Below are 24,214 nucleotides of genomic sequence, written 5' to 3' on the forward strand. Positions count from 1 at the left end.
TAGAATTGTATCCATTGTTTTATTTATTTATTGGTTATTGGAGTACAAAACAGAAACAGCATTAGGTATAATTTGGATCATTTAAGGTGTGGTCTACAAAAGGTTCTAAATAAGGGTCTCGATGTTGAGATTGCATGACCAGCAAAATACTACTAACTTTATATTGGTAACTATAATCAGACACATTCATATTCAGAATAAATTAATTACTGGTTACAAATATACCTCCAACTGGGGTATTTCTACAATGGCAATGGTAACTCTTGTGTGATGCTGCTTGATCTATGCAACATCTATCTTTCGTATTTTCTGGCTAAACAAAAACAAACAGAAGTACTTAGTGAAAATTTATATATTTGTTGTCCATTTTACCCCAAAATTTCCACCAGGAGGTCATTATGGCACTCTTACAGAATGACAGTATTTCACAACCAAACAACTACTCTAGGATTTATTGTTTACAAACTCAAATTCACACTATCAAATTAAATGCAGTTGAACATTGGCAAGCTCATAGGTTAGTCTTCACATATAATTACTATTACCAGCATGAGCAAGTTTATCAATAAGTAAAATGTTAATTTAACAGTTACAGTACATGGAAAAGGGCATGAATTCATAGGCCAAAGTGCATAATTAAATGCCAGTTTCTGTCAGGAAAATTCAAGATAATTTTTAACCTGTACACAAAACAGTGGGGCAGCACAATTAATCAAAAAATTCTTGAGATTACAATTACAGCTGCTGCAATTAACTAATTGTGAAAGGTGTCAATTACAGCATTCCATTTAGATCTACTCATGTTGAAAAAAAAATTATTTAAAATTTTTTTCCAATGGTTGAGCATTGTAACCAATCGCAGACATATTCATTAAGTACATGAGCCTAACAAAACTAGAATGCTCCCAATAAGATATAACAGCAATAATTAAGGAACAAAGTTCTGAGCTTGTTTTTGCTTAAATAAAAAATATGGATTGAAATTTGACACACAAAAAAGGAACTTAATGTGAATTCTATGAACCAAAATTAATAACTGTGATAACATCAAGGGAAATAATAAACAATTATGATTTTTGTCATAATCGTGCAGCCCTAAAAAACACCCATTTTTATTGTGTTGAATTAAAAAAATATATATTTGGCAAAATAGTAAACTTAAACAAAAAAAAAGATAATCAAAAACATAAAATACATTTTACTTTACAGTTTTTGACCACTCATTAACATTTTGAATGTACATCTATTCTACGAAAACACCCACATATTCCATCTAGTATTAAGATTTATTATTGAACTGAGGCAGGTTTTATGTTTGTGCAGAGGTCACAATATGCTATCCAAGATTTGCTTGTTGAAATGGTATTATTTTCTGAAAAACATAAAACATTTAAGGCTCAGATGCTTTTATTTGAACACTCGTATAAATGTACCAATAAGTAATTTCTCAAAATCACATTAGTTATTTGTTTTTATATAATGCTATGCCATAGATTACCCCTTTAAGACTAGGAGATTAGATTTGATAAATACAGAAAAGTCCGTATTTTGTGTTTGTCCTGGAATGCGGATGTTTATTATATGGGTTGGATAAAGGCCTGTAAACGTTAAGCTTGTTTATACTGAACTCAGTCTGGATCAATTACATTCTGGCTTTGTGTGCTCCACTCTCGTCCTGTGGTTAGTTGTAGATGCCCTTAATACGCTTGTTCTCAGGGTCAAAGGGAGATTTCAAGTGAGCTTTAGCCTTGTATGTGACGCCCATCCTCTCCAGGGTGAATTCTCCACTGCGAACAAAATCAGGGTTCACCTGCAGGGGATTTGAACACAAAAACGTCCTCAAATTAAAATTTTTAGGCTCACATTTCACAAGTAAAATGGTTTAAGGTGAAGTGTGTAATTTCCTCACCACTGGTGTCACTAAACAGAATTGTTTAAATAATAACTGTTTATTATTTCTCATAGGAGTTTTACTTGAAGAACATGTAAAACCTGGATTAATCTCTTACAGCAAAGTTTGTGTACCTTACAGCCCGTGAGCTCTCGGTCTAAACTCAGCTCAACTATAAAATGCCATTAATAGACATTACTATTTTTTGCTTTCAATGTCCAGCTTACAAGATACTTGAGTCAGTCCACTCACATTTTAGTGTAAAACCATGCAATTCAAATGAGGTCTGCCTCTCTTCACCTCTCTCTCTTTCTATCTTTGTCCCTCTCGCTTTCTCTGTCAGGAGTTGCATGTTTTTAATTAAATCTGAACAAGCTTCAGGCAATACCCTGTGGTGTAAAGATAAAGTCACTGGAAAACTAGCATGACATCTTTAAGTGGGACATTGCAGCCTTAATGGATATGTTCATTGATAAACAGTGAATTGGTGCTAAGAATTAAGCAATAAGGAGCAGGCTGTGGCTAGAGTAACTCTAACAGTAACTAGCGACCAATGACTCTCTCTACGTATGGATTACAAGATAGTATTTGCTAAGTGTCTTAAAGCTCAATAAACTGCACTCCTGCTTTCAGGTATTTAATGTCCTTTTTACTGTATAAATGTCATAAACACATAAAATCAGGCTTCAAAGTGTGTGTATAACAATTAAAATTGATTTGAAAATGTAAGCACACACAACTATCTAGCATACATAAATATACTTTAACTGGTTTTGCTGTTGTAGAAGCAAACAAGTAAATTGAATAAGATGCACTTTTCTATTAATATACCAGTTACAATCAAAAAGCAATTTGCAGATAATGAGTTTTAAATATACAATCTGCTCAATTAACTGCACTTACGTTGCAAAGGGGAATGAGTTTCCTTTTGCCAACACAAATCACTTTAATTCAATCATTGTGCAATAAATTGTTTTAACGAACAATGTTGCAAGGCAGCTTGGGTTAACTCATAATTTCAAGAATATGAAATGATAGTGTTGGTTACTGACTTAAATTAAAATTGTCGAATATAGATGGCTTCTTGGCGAGAGAGCTTGCAGTCACACGTGATGTAGTTTCACAGTGCTTGGAAGCCCATGTATAATTCCATTTTCATTCAAAATCAAATGGCTATCACAACCCATTTTATTTCCATAATATGACATATTTCTGAGTGAAACATGAAATTCAGTGAGATAAATAAATAATGTTGGCCGGGACTTGATTCTATGCTTCTGCAATTGACTGGATTGAAGTGGTTGAAGGTGGTCTCTATAAGATCTAAAGGGATCAGGGATTTGTGATGTTATTCAAAAAGCAAGTAATTTCAGAGCTTGACCAAGTTTTTATGTTTTTATTAAAGATTGCAAAGACAAACATTTTGTTTTTGGAAGTTATGTTTTGAATGTAACAGAAATGATGCATAAAGTTTTAGAAATCAAAAATATAAACTTTTAGAAGGAAACTAGAAGCTATGAAAAGTTTTATGCACGAGTCCCCAAGTCTCTCTTCCATGACTAATGCTTTTCTAACATTCTTATTTCCAGCATTATTACATTCAATGTTGTGTCTGTTATCCCCTGTCCCCATCTCTCTAGTGTGAGTGTGTGTTTGTATGTGTGTGTATGTGTAATGCAGTGAGCAGGGACAGTCGAGGTCTGATCAGATCAGCGCTTGCCTCGGTTACACAGTACTGCTGTCCGCAGGGTGGAATGGAGATGTCTCGGTTCTACCTCCCCCATCTGTCCCTCCTCATCTAGTCCTCTGTCAGTTAGCATTAAGTACACATTCCCCTGTATCACGTCAAAGTCGCAGAGCAGGGACTTCAGAGTCAAGCATTATAACGCACACACACGCACACTATAAAGCTGTACAAGCAAGTTTCTCCTTCGCAAACAACCACTGACTTGTATCAGACGCTCAACCCTAGAGCCGAGTTGTATAACTGTATGTACTGTGAGATGATCAAATTGTGTCAACTGGTGGAAAGTTTGCTATACCGTTTACAGCATGGTAGATGAGGTAGATGAGGTTATCAGTGGGCAGGACTGCTTTACATTATTATAAGTGACAAAGGAATATAAAGTAAATGTTAAAATACAAAATGGAACATATCCCAAACAAGTCAAGATGAGGAAGAACTTGGAGGTGTTAAAACATGAATGGATTTTGTTTGGGTTTTCAAAAAATATTGCAACTTACACCACTAACATAGAATTCAAATGATGTGCACATATCTTGATTGTGCATATATTTATTATTTTACAGCAGCTTTGAATGTGGCTCATATAATAAGAAGTTTTACTGTTTTTAGTCTTTTAATTATTTTTTTACTCCAGTGTTACAAAATATGAAACTGTTTTTGCACTGTTAGCACTGTGCACTGAATTATCATTGATTTTTTTATGAATGATTGTATCTTCTGATTTGCGCTCATCTAGTTCCAAACATTTCAAATGTAAGCTGGTTCCAGGGGGTGCATAAATAGAATTGGATTTTGTATTGTTTGACCTATAAAACAAAATCTATGACTTAAAATGAAAAATATATATATTTTGTAATATAACCCTTTCATTGCGGGTTGAGGATAACAGTTTGGTTTTACCCTTTCCATTTAATGGGTGTCCAAACACGAGATCCACGCAACCCATTCGTCAGTGATAACATCTCTTTTAATATCCTTTCTGTACTTCACATGAACAAAAAAAACACAAAAAGAAACCTTAATAATTCTAGTAAAGAAGCTGTGTGACTCGTTGATATGCACTGAACCAAATCAAGGTACAGTACAGTTTTAGCACATATTCTACCTATCAATGTATGTAAATAATTGTAAATATTACAAATGATGCATGTAAACAAGAAACATGTAACAATATATATATATATATATATATATTCTACTCTTACACTTCTAATCTACTCTTACACTTTAGTTTAAAACAGCACGAACACAAGCAGAGCGATAAAAACACAGTGAAGCGCCAGAGTGCTGATGGTGTCAGACCATCAGTGCTCATCGAACGTTTCTCATCCAATCAGATTCGAGGACCAGAACTAACTATTGTGTACATGTGTACACACACACACACACACACACACACACACACACACACACACACACACGCACGCCTTCCTTTACTCCTCGCCTCATGTAACACAAGATCTTTATCAGATGATCTCAGAAATGTGGCCAGTACTGATTGGGGCCTGTCTCCCTCAGCGGATCGCCGAGCCGGGACACTGTGAGTTTGCACGATTTCCAGTTTATTTCCAGCCTGTTATGTCAAGCAGATTTGGAAAGAGCCCATCCAGAATTTCCAACATATTCTGACCTTCTGTTCCCTCAGAAATTCCAACAATTTGGAGTTATTCCACCAGTTACAATTCCCAAATCCTCCAGCTTCTCCCAGATGCGCTCCAAATCCACAATGGTCACTAGCAGATTAGCAGATAATTCCCTCTCTGATGACTCCAGAAAATCGATCCATTTCTCGACATCCTCCACTCTTGTAAACATCTCATTGAATTTAGTATCCATGGCCGTGATTGATTGATGTATTGCAGCAAGATCGTCCAAGTCAGCAACAACCTTCATCAGCATTGCTGATACGCTCAGCAATTCTTGCTGAATCTCTTTCACCTCTCTGGCCAAATTTAGTCCCTGGCTTGTTGCCTCCAGAGGGGCATCAGTTTGAGCACGTAAGTGTCGTTTAATGTCTCAAGAGCCTGAGGATTTTGAATTCTACAGTTATGGATCAGGGTGTATCGAATCATTAAAAATATAAAAACTAGCAAAGTGCGCAAAGCTTGCCGTTCACACGTCCAAACCTTGCATGGTTTCACGTGACTCCCGGGATTATCTTTTTACGATTTTGAAAATGTACGGATTCGTGAATACTTTTATTGGATGAATTAAGTTATAGACATCCGGTTCTAAATTCTCGGGATACAGAGTTAATTGGTCTAAATCCGAAGCTTTGGCTCTGACAGCATACTGCCTGGTAACAGCTTTTCAGCCGGGCACCTTCCAGTGGCCCAAACCGGGCATTAAGTATTTGGGTATTTTATTCCCATCAAATTTGAGTTAAGAGTTAATTTTGACCCTTTAATAAAAAGGTTTTCAAGGGATGTGGGCAGGTGGGCTTCATTAAATTTATATATGATTGAGAAGGTTAATGTTATTAAAATGAATTGTATTCCAAAATTCAACTACCTGCTACAGTCACTCCCTATAGATATCCCCCTCTCTTTATTTGGAATGGTAAATGTCCCAGATTACATTTCAGGTCAGTGGCATAGGGCGATTGACAAAGGTGGGCTAGGCCTACCCAAGGCTTTGTTTTATTATTATTATCCATACGGTCTCAGACATTTGGCTCACTGATCGCTTCCACCTGAGAGAGCCCTGCCCTGGTATTGTATTGAACAGGAAGTTCTTGCCCCATCTCAACCCAAAATTATGTATTGACAAGTCACCTTTCTGAGAATGTTGAGATCCTTTGAATATATGTTTCAACATTTTGGAATTCCCAGGTCTCAATTCTTTAGGTATTTACAGCTGCTCTGTACTATTTTGGGGAGTAGCATATACCCCCCTAAAGTGGCAGACACTCTGGGAATGGTGATTACTGCTTTTGGAAAAGGTAATGAGTCTACTTCCTACGTACTTTATGCTGTCTTCTAAAGCTGCGATGCGAAAAGCAAGCATCTGCGTACAGGATGCATGGCGCAAATTTCATCATCAGCAGAGTGCTCGAGAACTGAATGCATGCGGCCTGATTCTTCTAACCCTGCGTACACTGAATATATGGAATTATTTGCACTTGTCCACAAGGTGGCAAAACTCACAATTGAGCCGTTGCTGTCACAAAAAAGCAATAGAAAATGTGATCGGTGCTAAACATCAGAAGACGAAGGTGGAAAAAACAACATGTGTAAGGAGATCAAGAGACACCTGCATTTGTATAACTCGAGTCTGAAGGACTGCAAAGTCAACTTTATGGGTCTAAACTAGTGAACAGAAATGGTCCAGTATCTAGCATGCGCCAACTGCATGTTTATGTTTAAGTATATTTCAAAAGGTTAGCAAGTCTTAAGGCAGCATCTAACTGTCATGAAAGTTAACAATTTGGAACACTCTTCATAAACAGTGAAACGGCATGCCAAAAAGTATACATTTTTATTGAGTTTGATGTAGGAATGTTGCTACTCTAACAACACAGTACTCCAAGCATAAAAATGCATAAAACACATATATTGGGTGAAACCCAATAGATACTTTTCAGTATTTAATCAAATATACTGCATTTACGATCAACATATCTCTCGAATCTATCTGTAATCATCACAATGTATTAGAATTTTGTGATAGGTAGCTTAGATAGCAGTAAAATGTTGCCGAATACTTTTTATCACAACCTTAATGTTGCACTCTTATGATGCCATAAAATGCATTCTTGGTTGGCAGCTCACTAAGTTGTTGAAGAAAGCCATTGAATGGCACTCACCACACCACCATCTGGATGGCGAATATAACCGTAGCCAATGGTCTTGTTGATGGCAAATCCAAATTCAGAGCGTCGCAGGTGGCCCACCGGAACACCGTTACGGAAAACAGCCTCCAGACCAAACATTGGCACTTTCCTGCATGAAAGACAAACAATACATATATGCAGATCAAATGAGGCTACACTGAATAGTCAAGAACATTGGTCTACAAATACCACATGGCATTTTTGTAAGCTTCAGAATGTCACATTCAAAAAGATTTAACAGACACCAGCTTCTGACTGTTAAAAAGATGTTTTATGACCACTGACCAAATTCAAATGTGGAGCCAGCGATGGGGAATGTTAACTTTTAAAGTAACGCGTGACATTATTACATCCTAATGAAAGTCACTAACTAGAGTACTTATAGTTACTTATTAGTGCAAGTAAACTATGTTAGCCACCTCTGAAGTGTTTTGTTTTTTGCTGTGGCCAAGTGTGTGTCCCCTGAACCTTGAATTAAATCAAAATAATTTGATGTTGCATGTTACTTTACTCATTACTTTCAAAAAGTGATCCGATGTAACAAGCACTTCTCATTCTTATGACAGATAAACTAAAATACCAAATTAAAATTTATAATATTTAAGAACTTTACCAAATCAAAAGTTTCAACTAGGCCTGCAACGGTACACACAATTCATGGTTTGGTACGTACCTCGGTTTTGGGGTCATGGTTCATTATGGTTTTGGTACAGCAGGGTATACAAAGAATCTTTCTTTAAATTATTTATTTTGAAAACAGTGGCTGATGGGCAGGGCTGGACTGGGAAGATAAATCGGCCCGAGATTTTAATCGCGGCCCATTCAGCACGTTTTGCGGCCGACCTACTGGCGCGCTCTGTTCTCCTGCTGGCCAGTCCGCCCCTGATCGGCCCCAAAGTGCGTCGGCCCACCGGGAAAATGCCCGGTATGCCAGATTGCCAGTCCCGCCCTGCTGATGGGCAACAACTATTATTGTGAAGGCGGATTTATACAGCCGTGGCCAAAAGTATTGGCAGTGACATACATTTTGTTTTGCAAAGTTTTCTGTTTCAGTTGTTGTAATGTTGATTCACATTGTTTCTAGATTATTGTGCAGAGTGATCAGATGCATTTTAAATAATTGCAAAAAGCTTAATTGGCCAATTTGTTTACTTTATCACAAAAACCCATTTGGCCCTGACGCAAAATGATCAGCTAACATAATTTCACTAATCATATCAGTTGCACCTGGGAAAGTGTGAACGAGCACTAGTTAGGTGAAATCACTCTATCATTCTGATTGGATTGTAAGAGCAGACTGATTGCTATAAGAGAGAAGAAGTGCTTCCAATCATTGTGTTCTTGTTCAGAAATGTTACCTCTAAAGAAAGACGTGCAGCCATCATCACTTTGCATTAAAAATGGATTTACATGCAAGGAAATTGCTGCAAAGAATATTGCATCTGAAAGAAGCATTTTCCGGATCATCGAGAACTTCAAGGAGAGAGGTTCAACTGATGTGAAGGTGGCTTCAGGACGTCCTAGAGTGTCCAGCAAATGCCCCCATCCTCCTGAGGAGTCAGCTACGGAATCTCCAAGAAACACCTCAAAGACAGACTGAAATTCCGCAGGAAGTACAAGGATTGGACAGCAGAAGATTGGTGCAAAGTTTTTTTTACTGATGAAGCCTCTTTCCGACTGTTTGGGAAATCTGGAAAATCAATAGTCCGGAGAAGAAAAGGTGAACGCTACCATGAGTCCTGTGTCGTGCCAACAGTGAAACATCCTGAGACCATCCATGTGTGGGATTGCTTTCCAAGGGAGTGGGCTCCCTCACAATTCTGCCCCAAAACACTGCCATGAATAAAAAATGGTTCAAAACTTCCTGCAAGAGCAACTTCTCTCAACGATCCAGGAGCAATTTGGTGATGATCTGTGCATTTTCTTCTGTGACTCCCGAGGCACAGCGGGGCCGTGAGGTCAAACAGGATGGACCTTGTGCACGAGCCTCTCACTCTCCATATACTATGTCTATGCCCACACAGTATGTGCGTGAGGAGCTTCAGCCCTCTGCAGGAGCACACAACCTCGTCATGTTCAGTGGTTCTGATGCTGGGGATATGTCTCTTGCTGCTTCTGGCGAATGGTCAATGAAGGATGTTGCCACCCCTAACCCCAGCGAGGGTGAGGAGCATGCATGTGCCACTGACAAGGAGATGGTTTGCATCCTTTCAAGGGTGGTCAACAAGCTCAGTCTGAAGTGGTCTCCTCCAGAGGAATCTGAAAAATCTCACCATGATTAATGGTTCTTGCAGTCCGGATGCCGTCAAGCGACCGCGTTCCACAGAACTGCCCCATTCTTCCATGAAGTTCATACGAACTGACAAAATCCTGGAGCGTGCTCTATTTAGCTCGCTCACACAGCGATTCCACTCTCCTCACTAAAATGTACCACGGGGAAGACAAAGGTTATGCCCAATTACCCCCTGTGGAAGAGGTGGTAGCCGCACATCTCTGCCCGGCGAGTAGCTGGGCGTGGAAATCATGCCCAGTTCATCCTTCAAGCCATGTCGACTGATGTCCACACTAGCTGGAAAAGCAGACTCAGCAGCTGCCCAAGATGGTTCATTACTCCATGCGATGGCGGTGCTCCATGTTTTCCAAGCTAAGCTCCGCAAGCAACAAAAGAGCAAGTCTACAATCCAAAGATGTTCAAAGAGCCACGAAGGTCACTGCACAGGCCATTGGCAAGTCAATGAGCAACCTGGTGGTTTTGGATCGTCACATCTGGCTGATCCTCACGGAAATGCATGATGCGTAAAGGAGCCGCTCTATTTGATGCTCTGGTGTCTCCAGCAAGCCTTTTCAGCTGCTCTGTGGATAGATTTGCAGAGCCCTACGTCATGACTCAAAAACACATACAAGCTATGAGATATTCCAAAATGGAGCAGTATTTATCACAACCGGCTTGCTCCTGCTCTGTCTAGGGCCAGCGCCCGGCTAAAAACCCCATGCCTGCTGCCTCAGCGCTGTCAAATTTTGTCACAGAGCTGCCGGTAAAGCCACGCAAGCCATGGCCCAAATGAAGGCAGACGCCTCAGCGCAAGCCCTGCGCAGAGGGAAACCCCACCACACCCCCCCCAGCGCAGCAAACGCACTCCTGACACACAATGCTGTTCTCCTCTTCCCTACTGCTGTTTGTCGGGAAATAAATATTGTTGTTCAATATGATGTTTCTGTGTCTCACATTCAATCACATGCAATAATGAATGCAAAAAGAGTACAGTGTTAGTAACACATGCTCGAGACGCTCACACTTTTTCAATAAATAGCTTTCCCACTTTAAAGCCCACAAATTATGCACAACCGCTTCCCAATGGTGAGCGCCGCATTATTTCATACAATGAACAAACCAAATCGCCCTCTGTCCCATTATGCGGACGCATGGCGAGCCTTTACGTGCATTTCCGACTGGGTGCTAAAAACGATCGATCATGGTTATACGATCCAATTTGCAAGACGGTCCACTATTCCGTCCGAAGACGTGCCAGTGATACGTGCCGAAATACAAGATCTTCTCGCAAAGAACGTGATCAAGGTCGTTTCAGATTAGTAAGCCTGCTGTCCCGCTACATGAAAGTGAGGCAAGCCCTCATGAGCGTGTCAGACTGGATGTTTAAAACAATCGAGCACGGTCATACGATTCAGTGTGTATGCCGGCCACCTCGCTTCACCAGCGCTTTACAATCTGTGGTCCGACCACAGGATGTGCCGGTGTTGCACGCAGAGATTCAGTCTCCTCGCAAAAACAAGAGAGAGACTTCCCTAGACTGCGACACTTGCAACCTTTGAATAACCTTGGCAATTGGTTATTACTAGCCAATCAGAGGCACTACAGACACAACACAGAATTTCTGCTTTGCTATAAGTCCCCTTATGTTTAACTAATAGGGGGTTTCAAGGACCCTTGAATGTGTGTATGAGAAATAATCTCGGTTATGTATGTAACCTCGGTTCCCTGAGATGAAGGTCCTTCTACATGACCTAATGACTAATGTCAACTTGGCGAAAAGAACACTTTTACCCAGCCAGTAAATCTCCTTTTTAGGAGTTCGTCTAGACTCTCTAGGCATGCGTGCGCACCTCATGAACGAACTTGTACAGACCATTCTTCAATGTCTGTCTCAGTTCAAACTGGGAAAACATTACCAACATTGTTAACGTACACTCAACTAAGGGTGTGGCCTCTTCATGGGCATGGATGAATGGTGTGTTCTTACAAAACATATGTTTTGCAGCAGGATGGTCTTCTCAAAACACATTCGCAAGGTTTTACAACCTAGATGCAAAATCTCTCTCATAGAAAATCATCTCTGTCTAGAGCACTTGCCATTTCATTGGCCAAACATATACTTATGTCCCTCTTTTTAGTACAGTCTCCCTGTCTTTTTAAATAACCGTATCATTCAGACGGTGTATTTTCCAAAAGTCACAGGCACTATCATGAGGAATGGTGTTTGCACGCCCGCTTTTATACTGTCAGCTTCACGCCTAAAAGGGCTTAAATAACATAGCCAATACTGTCATTACTATAGCAAGGTTTCAATAGGTCATGTAGAAGGACCTTCATCTCAGGGAACCGAGGTTACATACATAACCGAGATTATTTCTCATACACACATTCAAGGGTTCTTGAAACCCCCTATTAGTTAAACATAAGGGGACTTATAGCATTAGTTTAGTATTATAGAAATTATTCCCTTTTAAGTCAGTCTTTAAATAAAAAGTACCAAAATTCGCCTAGCCTATGAAATGCTGCTGGGTCAACACATTAACAAAGTTGTGCATTGAACTTTAATCCCATAGAGTCACATTTAGGGCCCTATTTTAAGAGAGCTAGCGGTAAGCGCAGTGCTATGCCATAAGTCATACACGTAAGGCATGGCCATGAAGTTTTTGTATGTTCGTGCAAGCATGCACTAAGTCTAGGCGCAAGTGAGTTTGGCCAAATTGCACGAGGAAGCACTAATGGCCTGGGTCAAGTACAAATGAATTCTGAGGTTCTTCTCCTGTTATTTCACCATCCGTGTCCTATTATATAGTCTGTTCCCTGCCAAGCACTAGTGATATAAACATAGACAGCACAGTTGGAAATGTAAATGGACTGTATGCAATTATCTAAAAGAATAGAAATATGGACTTGCATTCTTTTGTGCGCAATTTGATGTTCCACTATATTTTCAGAGATTGGACATGAACTTTATTACCACCTGCTGGTGGAATCTTCAAACTGTGAATGTAGAGGCCGAGTTTAGACTTTATGCTAAAAAAAGATGTGGTTTGAAACATCTTAGTGCAATGACCTATTTCTCAGGAAAATGGCAAATTGCACTTTGCGCCACTTCATAAACATACAATAAACCAACAGTTTGCGCACATTCACCAACAGATTGCGCAAACACTTCCACCCATGCCCACTTAAACTTGGCACTGGCACAAAAATTGCACTTAGAATTAGCGCACTTCCATTATGTGTAATTCATAACAGTGATGGCTACAATGGTTGAGATATCCTCCTTGGCATGCTGTCACTCACTCATCAATGGTGAAGCAGACAATTCGTCTGCGCAGGCCTTCAGCTTTTTGGGCCTCCAATACCTCCCGCCCTAGGAAGGGAATGGAGGTCTTCATCTTACAGGTGAAAGCAAGTCCTGCTTCTAGAGGAGTGTCATCAGGCCGCAGATCTGCATGCCAATGTCTGTAACCTGAGAAAGAGACAGCTATTTTATTAAAAATGGTTTGAATAAAAAAAAAATTATAATTTGATGGTTGCATACTGTACATTTTGTAAAAAAACAACATCAGCAACATCAAAAAAACAAACTTGAATATAGTTTTGATGACTCAAAAATGTAAAAATGAATACAAAACTTCAGGTTTAAAGTTATTACATTTTCCAGACACCTTGAAGTTGTTTACATCTTAATCATTTAACTTGTAAAACATATATGCAGCAAAACTGCTCAGATACTCTTGGTGCATCATAACTGTTGTGGTTCAAGCTTTCAGCCCCCACAGGTCTTATTGGCTCAAAGATTGTTCATCATTAGATATCCAGTGTATGGGTGTTTCTTCAACTATAGCACATTTATGTCCAAAGGGTTGATTTGAAATAAAATGATTTGATTTCAACTTTTTTTTCTATTTGGTATTTTAAATTTTTTTTAAATGTGAAAATTAAACTTGGACACTTTTTACCATGACTTTTATATTTCGATTTTATTTAAAAAAATCTATATTTAATATAATTGACAACAGTGTCAGTGAAGAACATGCTTGAGATTTAAGGCATGTTATGTGTGAAGAAATCAAAGAAAAATCTGGGTAAATATTACGTATTACAGGATATTTGTATTGTGTCTTTTCCAAACTGTGTTTTGCTTCAAATTACGTAAAATATTTAGCAAAGTGAAAATATTTAATGCGTATTTTAATATTTAATTAAAATATGACATGTATTTAAGATTAGCCATATCAAAACAAAGGAGTCTGGCATTTTATTTAAAATTAAGATGTTAAAATGTAATTTTTATTTCAAAGACATTTTCATGTCAAGCATGAAAATGGGGTTGTGGTAGAAATTACATTTGCTGGTTTAAAAAAAAGAAAATATGAGCAAAAGCAAAGTGATGCTTGCTTTAGCAAGTTTATATTCAGAGACGCCAAATATGATGTATGTATATGCTCAGCAAGCAAAATTGGGTCATGCACTCAAGGCATTACAACTTTTCACAAAGCATTTATCACTGATATACACAGATATGTTAAGCTATTAGAGAAACATTTAACAAGGACATTAAAAAATACCTTTCTCAATACTGAGTGAGTCAATGGCCCTGTAGCCTGCATTACAGATGCCATGTTTGACACCTGCAGTCATGACTGCGTGATACACGGGCAAACAGGACTCTTTAGGGATGTGAAGCTCCCAGCCCATTTCACCTACAAATGACAGACGCATGGCCCTCACCTATAGAAAAAGAGAAAGTACGATTTTTTGAAGGAACTGTTTGGTAACAATTCTTATTTAAAGCCAACATGACATCAAACTTGATAGTGCAAGTTATTCCAAAGAAAATGTCTGTTGTGGTTGACATCACCAAGCCCTCTTTATTTTTCAGCATGTTCAACCAGCTGTGCCATGAGCCACCCAATGCAGGGTTTCAACCTTTACCTTTCTGATCTCCAGTCAAGTAGAGGAGGGGTTCGCTGCCGGCCGCCTGGAGTGGTGGAGCCGCTGCCAGGGGCGGAGGGGCTCGCTACCGGCCGCCAGAACGCGGAGGGGCGTTCCATCCGCCAGGGGTCAGAGGACTCGCTGCTGTCCACCCGGGGAGGAGCAGCAGCTGTCATCCACCAGAAGGTGGAGGAGTAGTCAAGGACCAGGTGACGGCATGTCTGATAATTTTTTTTCTCTCGCTCTCATTTGTTCTCACCCTGTGTGTGTTAATGTTTGTTTCTTTCGTTTAAGTTTTAATTAAATATTATTTTAATGGTTAGTCTGGATCCCGCCGCCTCCTTTCCCAATTTAATCGCCCCGGTTACAGTTGGCAAATAGACATGACAATTTTAGCGTCAGCACACAAAAGTACTGATTAGTTATCTGGTGAACTATCGGTGGCGCTGTTTCAAAACATAATGTCAAGGATGCACACCAATTTTCTTTCAAAATATTCAAAAGAAATTCAGTCAATTTTTTTTATTGTTGAAATCCTCATGACCTAAGGTATCCACCAGACAACAACCTACTTTTGACAAATGGTTCAAAAGAAACAGGCATAAAAAACTAATTTTGAAATGTCTTAACCTATAGGTGGCACTGTCACCAAACTTGGCAAGTACCCTCAGATCCTGGCCCTAATGAAGCATACCAAGTTTTGTTTCGATAGACCAACCCTTTGCAGAGATACAGCCTTGCATCCTGTTTCAGGTGACTATCATCAAACTTCACATTGGCTTAACTTTTGAACAGTGGCACAAATCAAAATACTGTTTGATACATTGACACATATTGTAACATACAGGCATATTAATATTATTTCTCAGTTTTTTTTAAAAACATCTCGTACAAAGTGATTCACAAAAAAATAAATCAAAAACAAAAAAACAAAGGATGAGTAAAAGAACCAAAAGCACCCAAAATAAAAGTGTTTAGTAGACTAAATTAAACTAAATTAATAAATCGGCCAAAATATGCAAACAAGCCTAGTCATTAATATACTATATTGTTGTCACATGACCTCACCACTTTATGGCATCCAGTTATCATCTAAAAATACAGTTTATTTGCATTTCTTAACTAATTTTGTCAAAATGTATAATTCTCTACTGGCGACCTGTCCAGGGTGTCCCCCGCCTTTCGCCCAATGTTAGCTGGGATAGGCTCCAGCCCCCCGCGACCCTGTACACAGGATAAGCGGTTGACGATGGATGGATGGATGGATGTATAATTCTCTGTCAGTCCATACAAATAATGGGTTAAGAAGTGTCCAATTCCACATCCAATTTAAAGAAACAAGCTATTCAGATTCATGTAGATCAGATGAAATGGAGGTTTAGGAGTCCAGATAAGACAATAATGTAATTCTTCCAATTGTGCCTTGCCTTTATTAACATATATTCTAAAAGTATTTGTGGAGCGGGACGTGGTCATGTGTCTGTCACTGGGGAGAGAGGAAGCGGTAAGGGCCATCACCTGGTGATTAATGATACGCAACACCTGTGTCTCATTACATTGACGATGGAGATGGGCTTGAAAGGCCACGAGAACGCCAGTGAGGGAGAAAGAGTCCCAGTCACACAGACCTGCCAGATCATGAAGCTAAACGCTACAAAGCCGTTAACCTTAATTATTTATGAGTTTATGCTGTCTCTTATGACTAAAGCTGAAGTAGATACCTTGTTGTTGAGAAGAAGAGTAAATACACTGCTGTGAAGCTGAAAAGCCAAACACTGCTTGTTAGACTGGGATAAACCATTAAAGCTTGATTTACCTTGACTGCCATCCCGCTTCCTGTTTCCTTATTGTTTAATCTTCTACAGTATTCTAAAAGTATTCTGAATTTGTTACTTTTTATTTGATGTAATCTGAATACTTTACTGAATCAATTTAAGAAAGAGTATTTAGTATTCAGCCCAGAATAAGTAATCTGCCCAACCTTGATGATAGCTCATAGTAGTATTCACTAAGAATCCTCCCCTTCACCCAAGCTCTCATCTAGCCTGCATCTGTGTTTCGATTCAACAATGACACGTCAACACCATTGACACCAAAATTACATTGGTTCTTCTCTATGTAATAATCAATAATGCCATTTTTGAACATTTTCATTTCTGAATTCTGGATAACAATGCTGGCTAGACCCAAGCTTTGGTTGAGGGGTAGAGTGAAAAAATGACTTCAATATTAGTCAGTTTCTCAAACAAAGCTATTGTATGTCTTCCAAAGACTTGGAATATAGTGCACAAGACAAATGGGCTACAATTTGGTGGTTTTTATTATTGCTTTTGCTGGAGCTTGAAATATGGGCACTATGAACTGTTTTATGGAGAGCTTAATCAAAAAGCTTAATAAAAGAGCTGCTTAAAGATTCTTCAAAAATGTTGCTGTCGTGTTTAAAAAAAAAACGTATGACTTTGCAGCAACATGAGGTTGAGTAAACAAGGCCCAAATTTGAAAATGAAATAACTCTTTAACAGTTCTCCAAGACATCCAATCAGCGAACAAGAGAAAGCAGCCAAACAAGTAAAATCAACAGCTCTAAACAACACAACACACAACAGTGTGTATCAGTGGTCAACTGATAGCGCAGAGAGAGAAGCAGTTAATAGTGCCAATCCTTAGGGTTTGCAAAAGAAGAAATCTGCTTGGGCTGAGATCATGTGAAGGACACCATTATCAGCCAGAAACAAAAACTGTGCTCTGAACTGTAACCTGCAGGGATATACAGTGAGCACAAGCAAAGGGTTTCTCACATTATGCTTTTCCTACCCTAGGTGCCACTAGTGCAAATTTAATTCTAGACACCAATGGACTGGGCACCTACTACCCATAATGAACTTGTATAAGCCTAAAATGCCCACCTATGGACCTTTAATGGGCCATTTGAAGCAAATTGTACACAAAATTTGTACACAAGAGCTGGCTGATATTGCCAGTTCCAATCTGATTGGTTGGCTTCTACTCAATTTCCTGCTTAAGATGCTCTTTTTTTATCTACTGGGATACAAAGTAATTTACAAGATACCAGGGTGCTACAATGAACACTTCCGAGGAAGTAGTCATCACTGGATTTGCTAATGTTTGCAAATTTCATGGCACTGAATCTTTGAAAGACATTCAAGATTTGTTATTCAGAGACTTTTGTAAAGCACTTAATGGCAAGAATATGTGATGTACTTGAGCACATCTGCATTCTGCTTTGCTGTCAAGAGTTACATCCAACTTATGGGGCTTTTCCACTGCACGGTACATCTCGACTCAACTCTGCTTGCTTTTTGGGGTTTTCCACTGTGGATTTACCTGGTACTTTTTTTAGTACCACCTCGGTCGAGGTTCCAAGCGAGCAGAGCCAATACTAACTGTGACGTCAAAACCCTGCAGATCACTGATTGGTCAGAGAGAATTGTCACTACAAGCTGGATTAGCAACACGGGACATCAACCTGCTAGTCTTAAAGTTAGCTACAGCGATAGCAGTATCATTGGTTCATGCGACTTTTGAATTGTAAAAAGAAATGGCTGTGCGCAAAACCACTCCGTTGTCAATAAACAAGGTGCAGACGTTCCTCTTGTTAGCGATGAACAAAATGATGCAAAACGAAATAGACTTTCAGGAAGTGTCTCAGCTGTTGGCCACACACAGCTACCACTGGACCTACCAACAGTGTAGGGAAAAGTACAAAAATAAAAACTTAAGCGACTACAGAACCATCACGGAAAAGTGGAAGTGGTTTGACCAAATGGATGCCATCTTGACTGGCGAGCAATGAGAGTGCCCTGGACTCAGCCACGACTGGAGTCCACGATGGAGGATGGTATGTTAACTCTATACTCTGCTTGAAAGCTTCACTTTATTTAGACCAGCTACTGGAAAGCTTGTTTCTAAAACAACCAGGCCAATTTAACTGTTACACTTGTGTACAATCACCATGCAAAAACTGTTTTATGCAGCACAATGAGCTAGTAGCTAACAGCTAGCGGTCGTGTTATTGTTTATTGTTTTGTGTCACGTTTAAGATGATTTCACGGTAGTAGAGGTGGCGCATCTATGATGATCAACCTATAATCCCGCCCATGTTGAGGTGGCACTAAACAGCAATGGGAAAGCAGGCTCAGAAAAGTAAAGCGAGTAGAGTCGAGTCGACTCTATTACAAATCACATTTTAAGTCAAAACAGTGAGAGAGAGAAATTGGGTGAGCAGATGAGATAAAAGTGGATGACAGCAGCAAAGAGTTTTATGTCAATGGCAGTCACAAGAGTGGAAGCAGACCATCTATCCAATGTGCATAAACATACAAAGACACACTCACACTGGTCTCCTGCACAGGTGCAAGAGAGTAGAAGGTAAAGAGTCCATCATTCACTCTGCCACGCTCACAAATACATAAAATGACCATTTACATTTATGACTCAGAATGTGCATCTGAGTTAACTGCATAAAATGGAAAGACAAAGAGAGGAGAGGGAGAGAGAGTTACCTTGTGTCCGGCAGCGGTCACTATCTTGTGTGTAGAGAAAGGGAAAGCTTCATTGCTGAGATCTGTGTCCAGCACTTCCTGCAGCAGCTCACGACTGTGAATACACAAACCAAAAGAGTGAATTCCACGCACATGTCCATATTTCAAACCAAAATCAAAAGATTAAACGCACAAGTTAACAAGTAGTAAATACATAACAAATGAGTAAATAGTGTCTTAGACCTTAGAATGTGAAGAGTTTCTGCATGGAGCATAGAATGCAGCATATTCACATATGAGCCTTGACTGTTATTATTAGTGGTAATTGCTACTGTAAGCATCACTATTACTGTTGCTCATACTTAGGGATAGGGACTTGAACAAACTCCTAACCCCAAGTAATAAACTTTTGCCGGATAACTCCTCCTGCACCATCTGTGCTGTGTAAATGAATGATACCTCAAATTGTGCAGCTTGTTGGGGAAGCACCTAGCAATAACCCAAAACACACTTGAAACGCCCTGGGTGGATTTCACTACACACAATCTGGTGAGTTTTGCAATAACAAGGACCACTCACACTTTCTTCAAAAAAGGAAAAAAAATCAAGTGATTATGTATTCTTTATAAAGTAAGGAAAATAAGCCAATGTATCACCATTTTTACTTTTTCAGAATAAAAAACTGTATGTGTGTGTTAAAGGCAGCTGTAGCCCAGATGGATGTTTGCTAAAAAACAAGTGATTGTCCATTTGTGTGTTCATCTTCATGCTACATGTGTCACACAGTACAGTTGTCTTCCTGCAACAGCTACAGAGAAGAAAATTACATGTGTGTGGGCTGAGCAGACGAAGGGACAAATAAAGGTTAAAAAAAGACATGATGGAGGAGGAACGGAGATGGAGAGCGAGCAATAGATGAGGATGGAAATGATGGAGGAATGCCATCTTTTCGAAGGACTGCATCATTTGTGTGACATGATTAAGGGAAGTCTCCCCCTCTTCGCCCACTGAAACATCACTCTGTTCACAGTAGCACAGCGGCAAACAACCACTCTAATTATACAGTGTGTGCTTGTGTATGTGTGTGTGAATCTAATTAGCTGCTCTTCCTTTCCTTAAGCAGTGTCAGTTAAGTGAGGATGAGATATAGTCACAAGTGCTCTGAATGGGGGTGGGGGCGAGGCATTTAACCAAAACAATCTCAAAATCTCCCCATGCATAACTCCTGTATAATTATATTAGTTTTACATATAACTTTTAAAACTTTAAATAATTTTGAAAGAAAAATATTTGAGTGTAAATTTTGCATTGACCCAAATAGATGCAGATTATAAAAAGACAATTTAAGATTTAAAATTATGAATTGAGAATATTTTACAACTTGTGATACAGTGACACCACAAAATATCACATTCATAAGAAAGAACTCTGAAATTGGCCATAACTCTTGGACAGAACTCTGGGGTAAAACACTGGGATGGAACACTGGGGTACAACTCTTTAAAGGGACAATGGGGTAGAATTCTGGGATGGAACACTGCGGTAGAACTCTGGGGTAAACAATGAGCTAAAGGGGCGGAATAATGAGCCAAAGCTCTGAGATGGAACACTGGTATACACCTCTGGAAAGAAACAATGGGGTAGACAGAAGAATGGGGCAGAACTCTGGGACCGAGTAATTTCGCAGAAATCTGGGGCAGAACATTTGGAAGAAACCATGTGGTAAAACTCTGGGAATGGAACAATGGGGAAGAACTCTGGGATAGAACTCTGGAATGGAAGAATGAAGTAGAACGCTGGTAAAGTATACTGGGGCAGAACTTTTGGAAGAAACAATGGGGTAAATCTCTGAGAATGGAACAATGGGGTAGAGCTCTGGGAAGGAACGCTGGGGTACAACTCTAGGATGGAACGCTGGGGTACAACTCTAGGATGGAATGCTGGGGTATAACTCTAGGATGGAACGCTGGGGTAGAATTCTGGGATGGAACCCTAGGGTAGAATTCTGGGACGGAACACTAGGGTAGAATTCTGGGGTAAAATTCTAGGGTGTAACTCAGGGATGGAACAATGGGTTAGAATTTTGGGAATGAATGCTAGGGTAGAACTCTGGGGTGAAATTCTGGGACAGTGCTTGCTAAAAGTGCTTGCTTAAAGTGGTCTTCCCTGGACTTCTGAGGAAAACATTGCACCAACGCGGAAGCAAAATACAACATATGTTGTATACAATATGGTGTATTTTGCTTTCAACTACTCTTTCATTCCTCTCTGTGGAAGTTTGAAGTCATAATGCTGAATATCTCTGTCCTGCAAATCCCTGAAGTCAATGTTTCATTCATATTTCTGATAGTGCAAGGGAATACTTCATATGTCTGCCAGAATAGATTAAAGCCACCATCCACAGCAACAAAATTAAAGACCAGCCAAATGCCATTAGTATTACTTGCTCAAGCAAGAGTGGTCAGCTGACTAAAATTATATTAGTAAAGGGTGACGAGGAATCATGGTAAGACAGAATGAAACAAGCATCGCAACAACATCATAGCATGCCACATTTATCTCTTAGTTGAAAAAAATCTGTCTGTGTTGACAATGTGATGCCATGTGATTCTTCCTGATATAATCTATATGTGCTGATTCTATGTACTCATTTTAACACTAGTAATCAATATTCAGTCAATCACACTCAGTCATTGAGGTATGTTTGATAGTGAAGATGATAGAAGCATACAGTACATTCACACTTCAGGAATCAACATAAGCAGTCTGTAGCTTGCATTGCTGACGCTGCAGTAATCTCACTTCTGTCCGACAGGACACTATATGACACTTGGATAATTTCCATATGCACACAAAAGCCTTTCAGAACGAGTGAGCTCATAACATCTCAACCCTAATTAAGTGCTTCCAATGAAACTACAGAGCTGTCATAAACCATAAATAATGTTTACACATTACAATGCATGCACAAACAAATATGCCAACACACACACATATACCCAACAGTGATTAACATGATTTGGACAAGTAGGACAAGTTCCCAGGTCAACATCCTTTGATGATCCTGGAACATTCCTATCAATCAATTAGTGACATCTGATTTTAGGTGATGGTTTAGGGTTACCACTAGAGTTAGGGTCTGGAAAAAAAATTGTATAACACAATCAGTGCACTCTGATTCAGGGGTACAGTTAGGCATAGGGTTGTGTTAGAGTAGGAAAAAAACATCGCTATCAACCAACCAGTGCCCTGTGATTTCAGAAGTAGGGAAAGGTTACAGCTTGGGTTAGGCCTCTGTCCTCTGATTTTAGGGGTACAGTTAAGTTTAGGTCTATGATAGATGCATAGGAATGTTATTAAAGGACCAACAAAGGATATTAATCCAGGAACACTCCCTTCTTGGGTAAATTGAATGTGTACGCCAGACTGCAATAAACAGTTTGCATTTTGAGAAAGGACAGTACATTTTTCTATACTTGATTTTAATTCTAATTAAAATAGTGTGTTCAAAAAGCCTCTGAAGAGGGGAAGGCCAGCCATAAAAAATACAGTAATATAGAGGGGCAAGTAATCAGAGTGACTAATTTTCTAAACTGAACTAAACTGGCTCTACACATGGAGATCTCAGAGCACTGGCAGCAGCTACTGCTCATTAGATCCTCTAGTACACTCTCAATGATGTCACCATCGGTCAACAGAGCTGACAGGAGTCACTGTCCTCTTATGAGCAATGAAGGGCACACTGAGGGGGAGAAAGATGAAGAGGGATATTTCATCCTCTTTCATCTGGCTCTCATTTGGACATTAGAGGAAACAACTGAAGGGCACTGTTAAATAACACACTATTGTGCATAGTTTAATTCTGTTGTGAAAGGTGAAGCCTGTCAGTTAAGCAAAAGTGATTTAAATGTTTCATATGATGAAAAATCAAATTTTCCTTGACTTATAGGAAAATAAATAAAACGGTGTACTTTCAAAACATACTGTACCTCAACTTTTAAAAGTTCCTGTTTAGTCCAAAAAGGCATTTTATCGAAACTATGCTGTAATCAATGCTTATTCCAAACTTTATTTCTATAACATATTTCTGATGTCAGATAGATATACAAGGAATCTGAACAACTGAACACATGACAAACAATGCCTATTCAGTGGTCAGCAACTTGGCCCACCAAGTCACAGTGAAGTAAATAAAAAGGAATATAAAGCAAGATAGATATTTCTAAACACCAGAAGAAGATATTATTATTTAAATTAGTATATAATTAATATTAAGACCATCCTTCTGAAGGATACAAATGTTAGAATAGAAAGGCTGAAGTTTATTTTTAGAAGATTCCTGTTTTGCGAATGCCACAATGCAATTCAGGCTTTGCAGGACGTTATTATAAAAAAAACGGTGCAACTTCATCAACATTGGGCCCAACATCAAACCCACAGCCATTGAATAAACCTTATTACCACTATCACATGAGAAGAGGGTGTTTACATAGAGGCCTTAAAGGTACAGAAGCAATTTTATTTAATTCGGTTTAATTCTATGGCCACTGAGAGGTAGGGAAATGGGACCATGACTAGCATTAAAAAAAAGAGAACCGAAGGGAAAAAATTAAAAGATGTATGAAACAACTTCTTTAAAACACAATGAGAATGGTTAGAATGGTGAAAATGTTTTAATTGTAAGACAATTTTCATTCACAGTTATTTTTTGGAACTTATTCAACTTAAAAAAATTTATAAATTGTAAACAAATACTAATGATGATATAATAATAATAAATTGTTATTAATATTATTATTATTGACTTTTAATTTTAAATACAAAAGTAATATTTCAATTGTGCACTTTTTCAACCCTAACGCTTTTATTTTGACATTCTGAACTCTCCAGGAAGTCCTGTATGTGTCTGTTCAGAGTAGTTTAATTAGCTTCTTATTCAAATTCTGGTAAAATGCTTCTCCGGTGCCATTCTAAATGCATATTATAAGTGAACTGAACTATTGCACATATACAACTGAGATGCTGTTCT

General features: G+C 39.0%; 1 protein-coding gene across 2 annotated transcripts in view; it reads right to left on the minus strand.

The window, feature by feature from the left end:
* Positions 1 to 24,214, minus strand: part of LOC127635424 (sarcosine dehydrogenase, mitochondrial-like) — a 79,140-nt gene continuing 54,926 nt past the window's right edge. For both annotated transcript variants that reach the window (XM_052115467.1, XM_052115466.1), the window contains exons 17-21: positions 19,207 to 19,300; positions 14,317 to 14,479; positions 13,046 to 13,214; positions 7,444 to 7,579; positions 1 to 1,810 (exon numbers count right to left, since the gene is read on the minus strand). In XM_052115467.1, coding sequence (XP_051971427.1) covers positions 1,682 to 1,810; positions 7,444 to 7,579; positions 13,046 to 13,214; positions 14,317 to 14,479; positions 19,207 to 19,300 — 691 coding nt within the window. In that variant the 3' untranslated portion in view covers positions 1 to 1,681. The remainder of the gene's footprint in view (positions 1,811 to 7,443; positions 7,580 to 13,045; positions 13,215 to 14,316; positions 14,480 to 19,206; positions 19,301 to 24,214) is intronic.

The sequence above is a fragment of the Xyrauchen texanus genome, chromosome 43 (genome assembly GCF_025860055.1).
Source record: "Xyrauchen texanus isolate HMW12.3.18 chromosome 43, RBS_HiC_50CHRs, whole genome shotgun sequence".
Lineage (NCBI taxonomy): Eukaryota > Metazoa > Chordata > Actinopteri > Cypriniformes > Catostomidae > Xyrauchen > Xyrauchen texanus.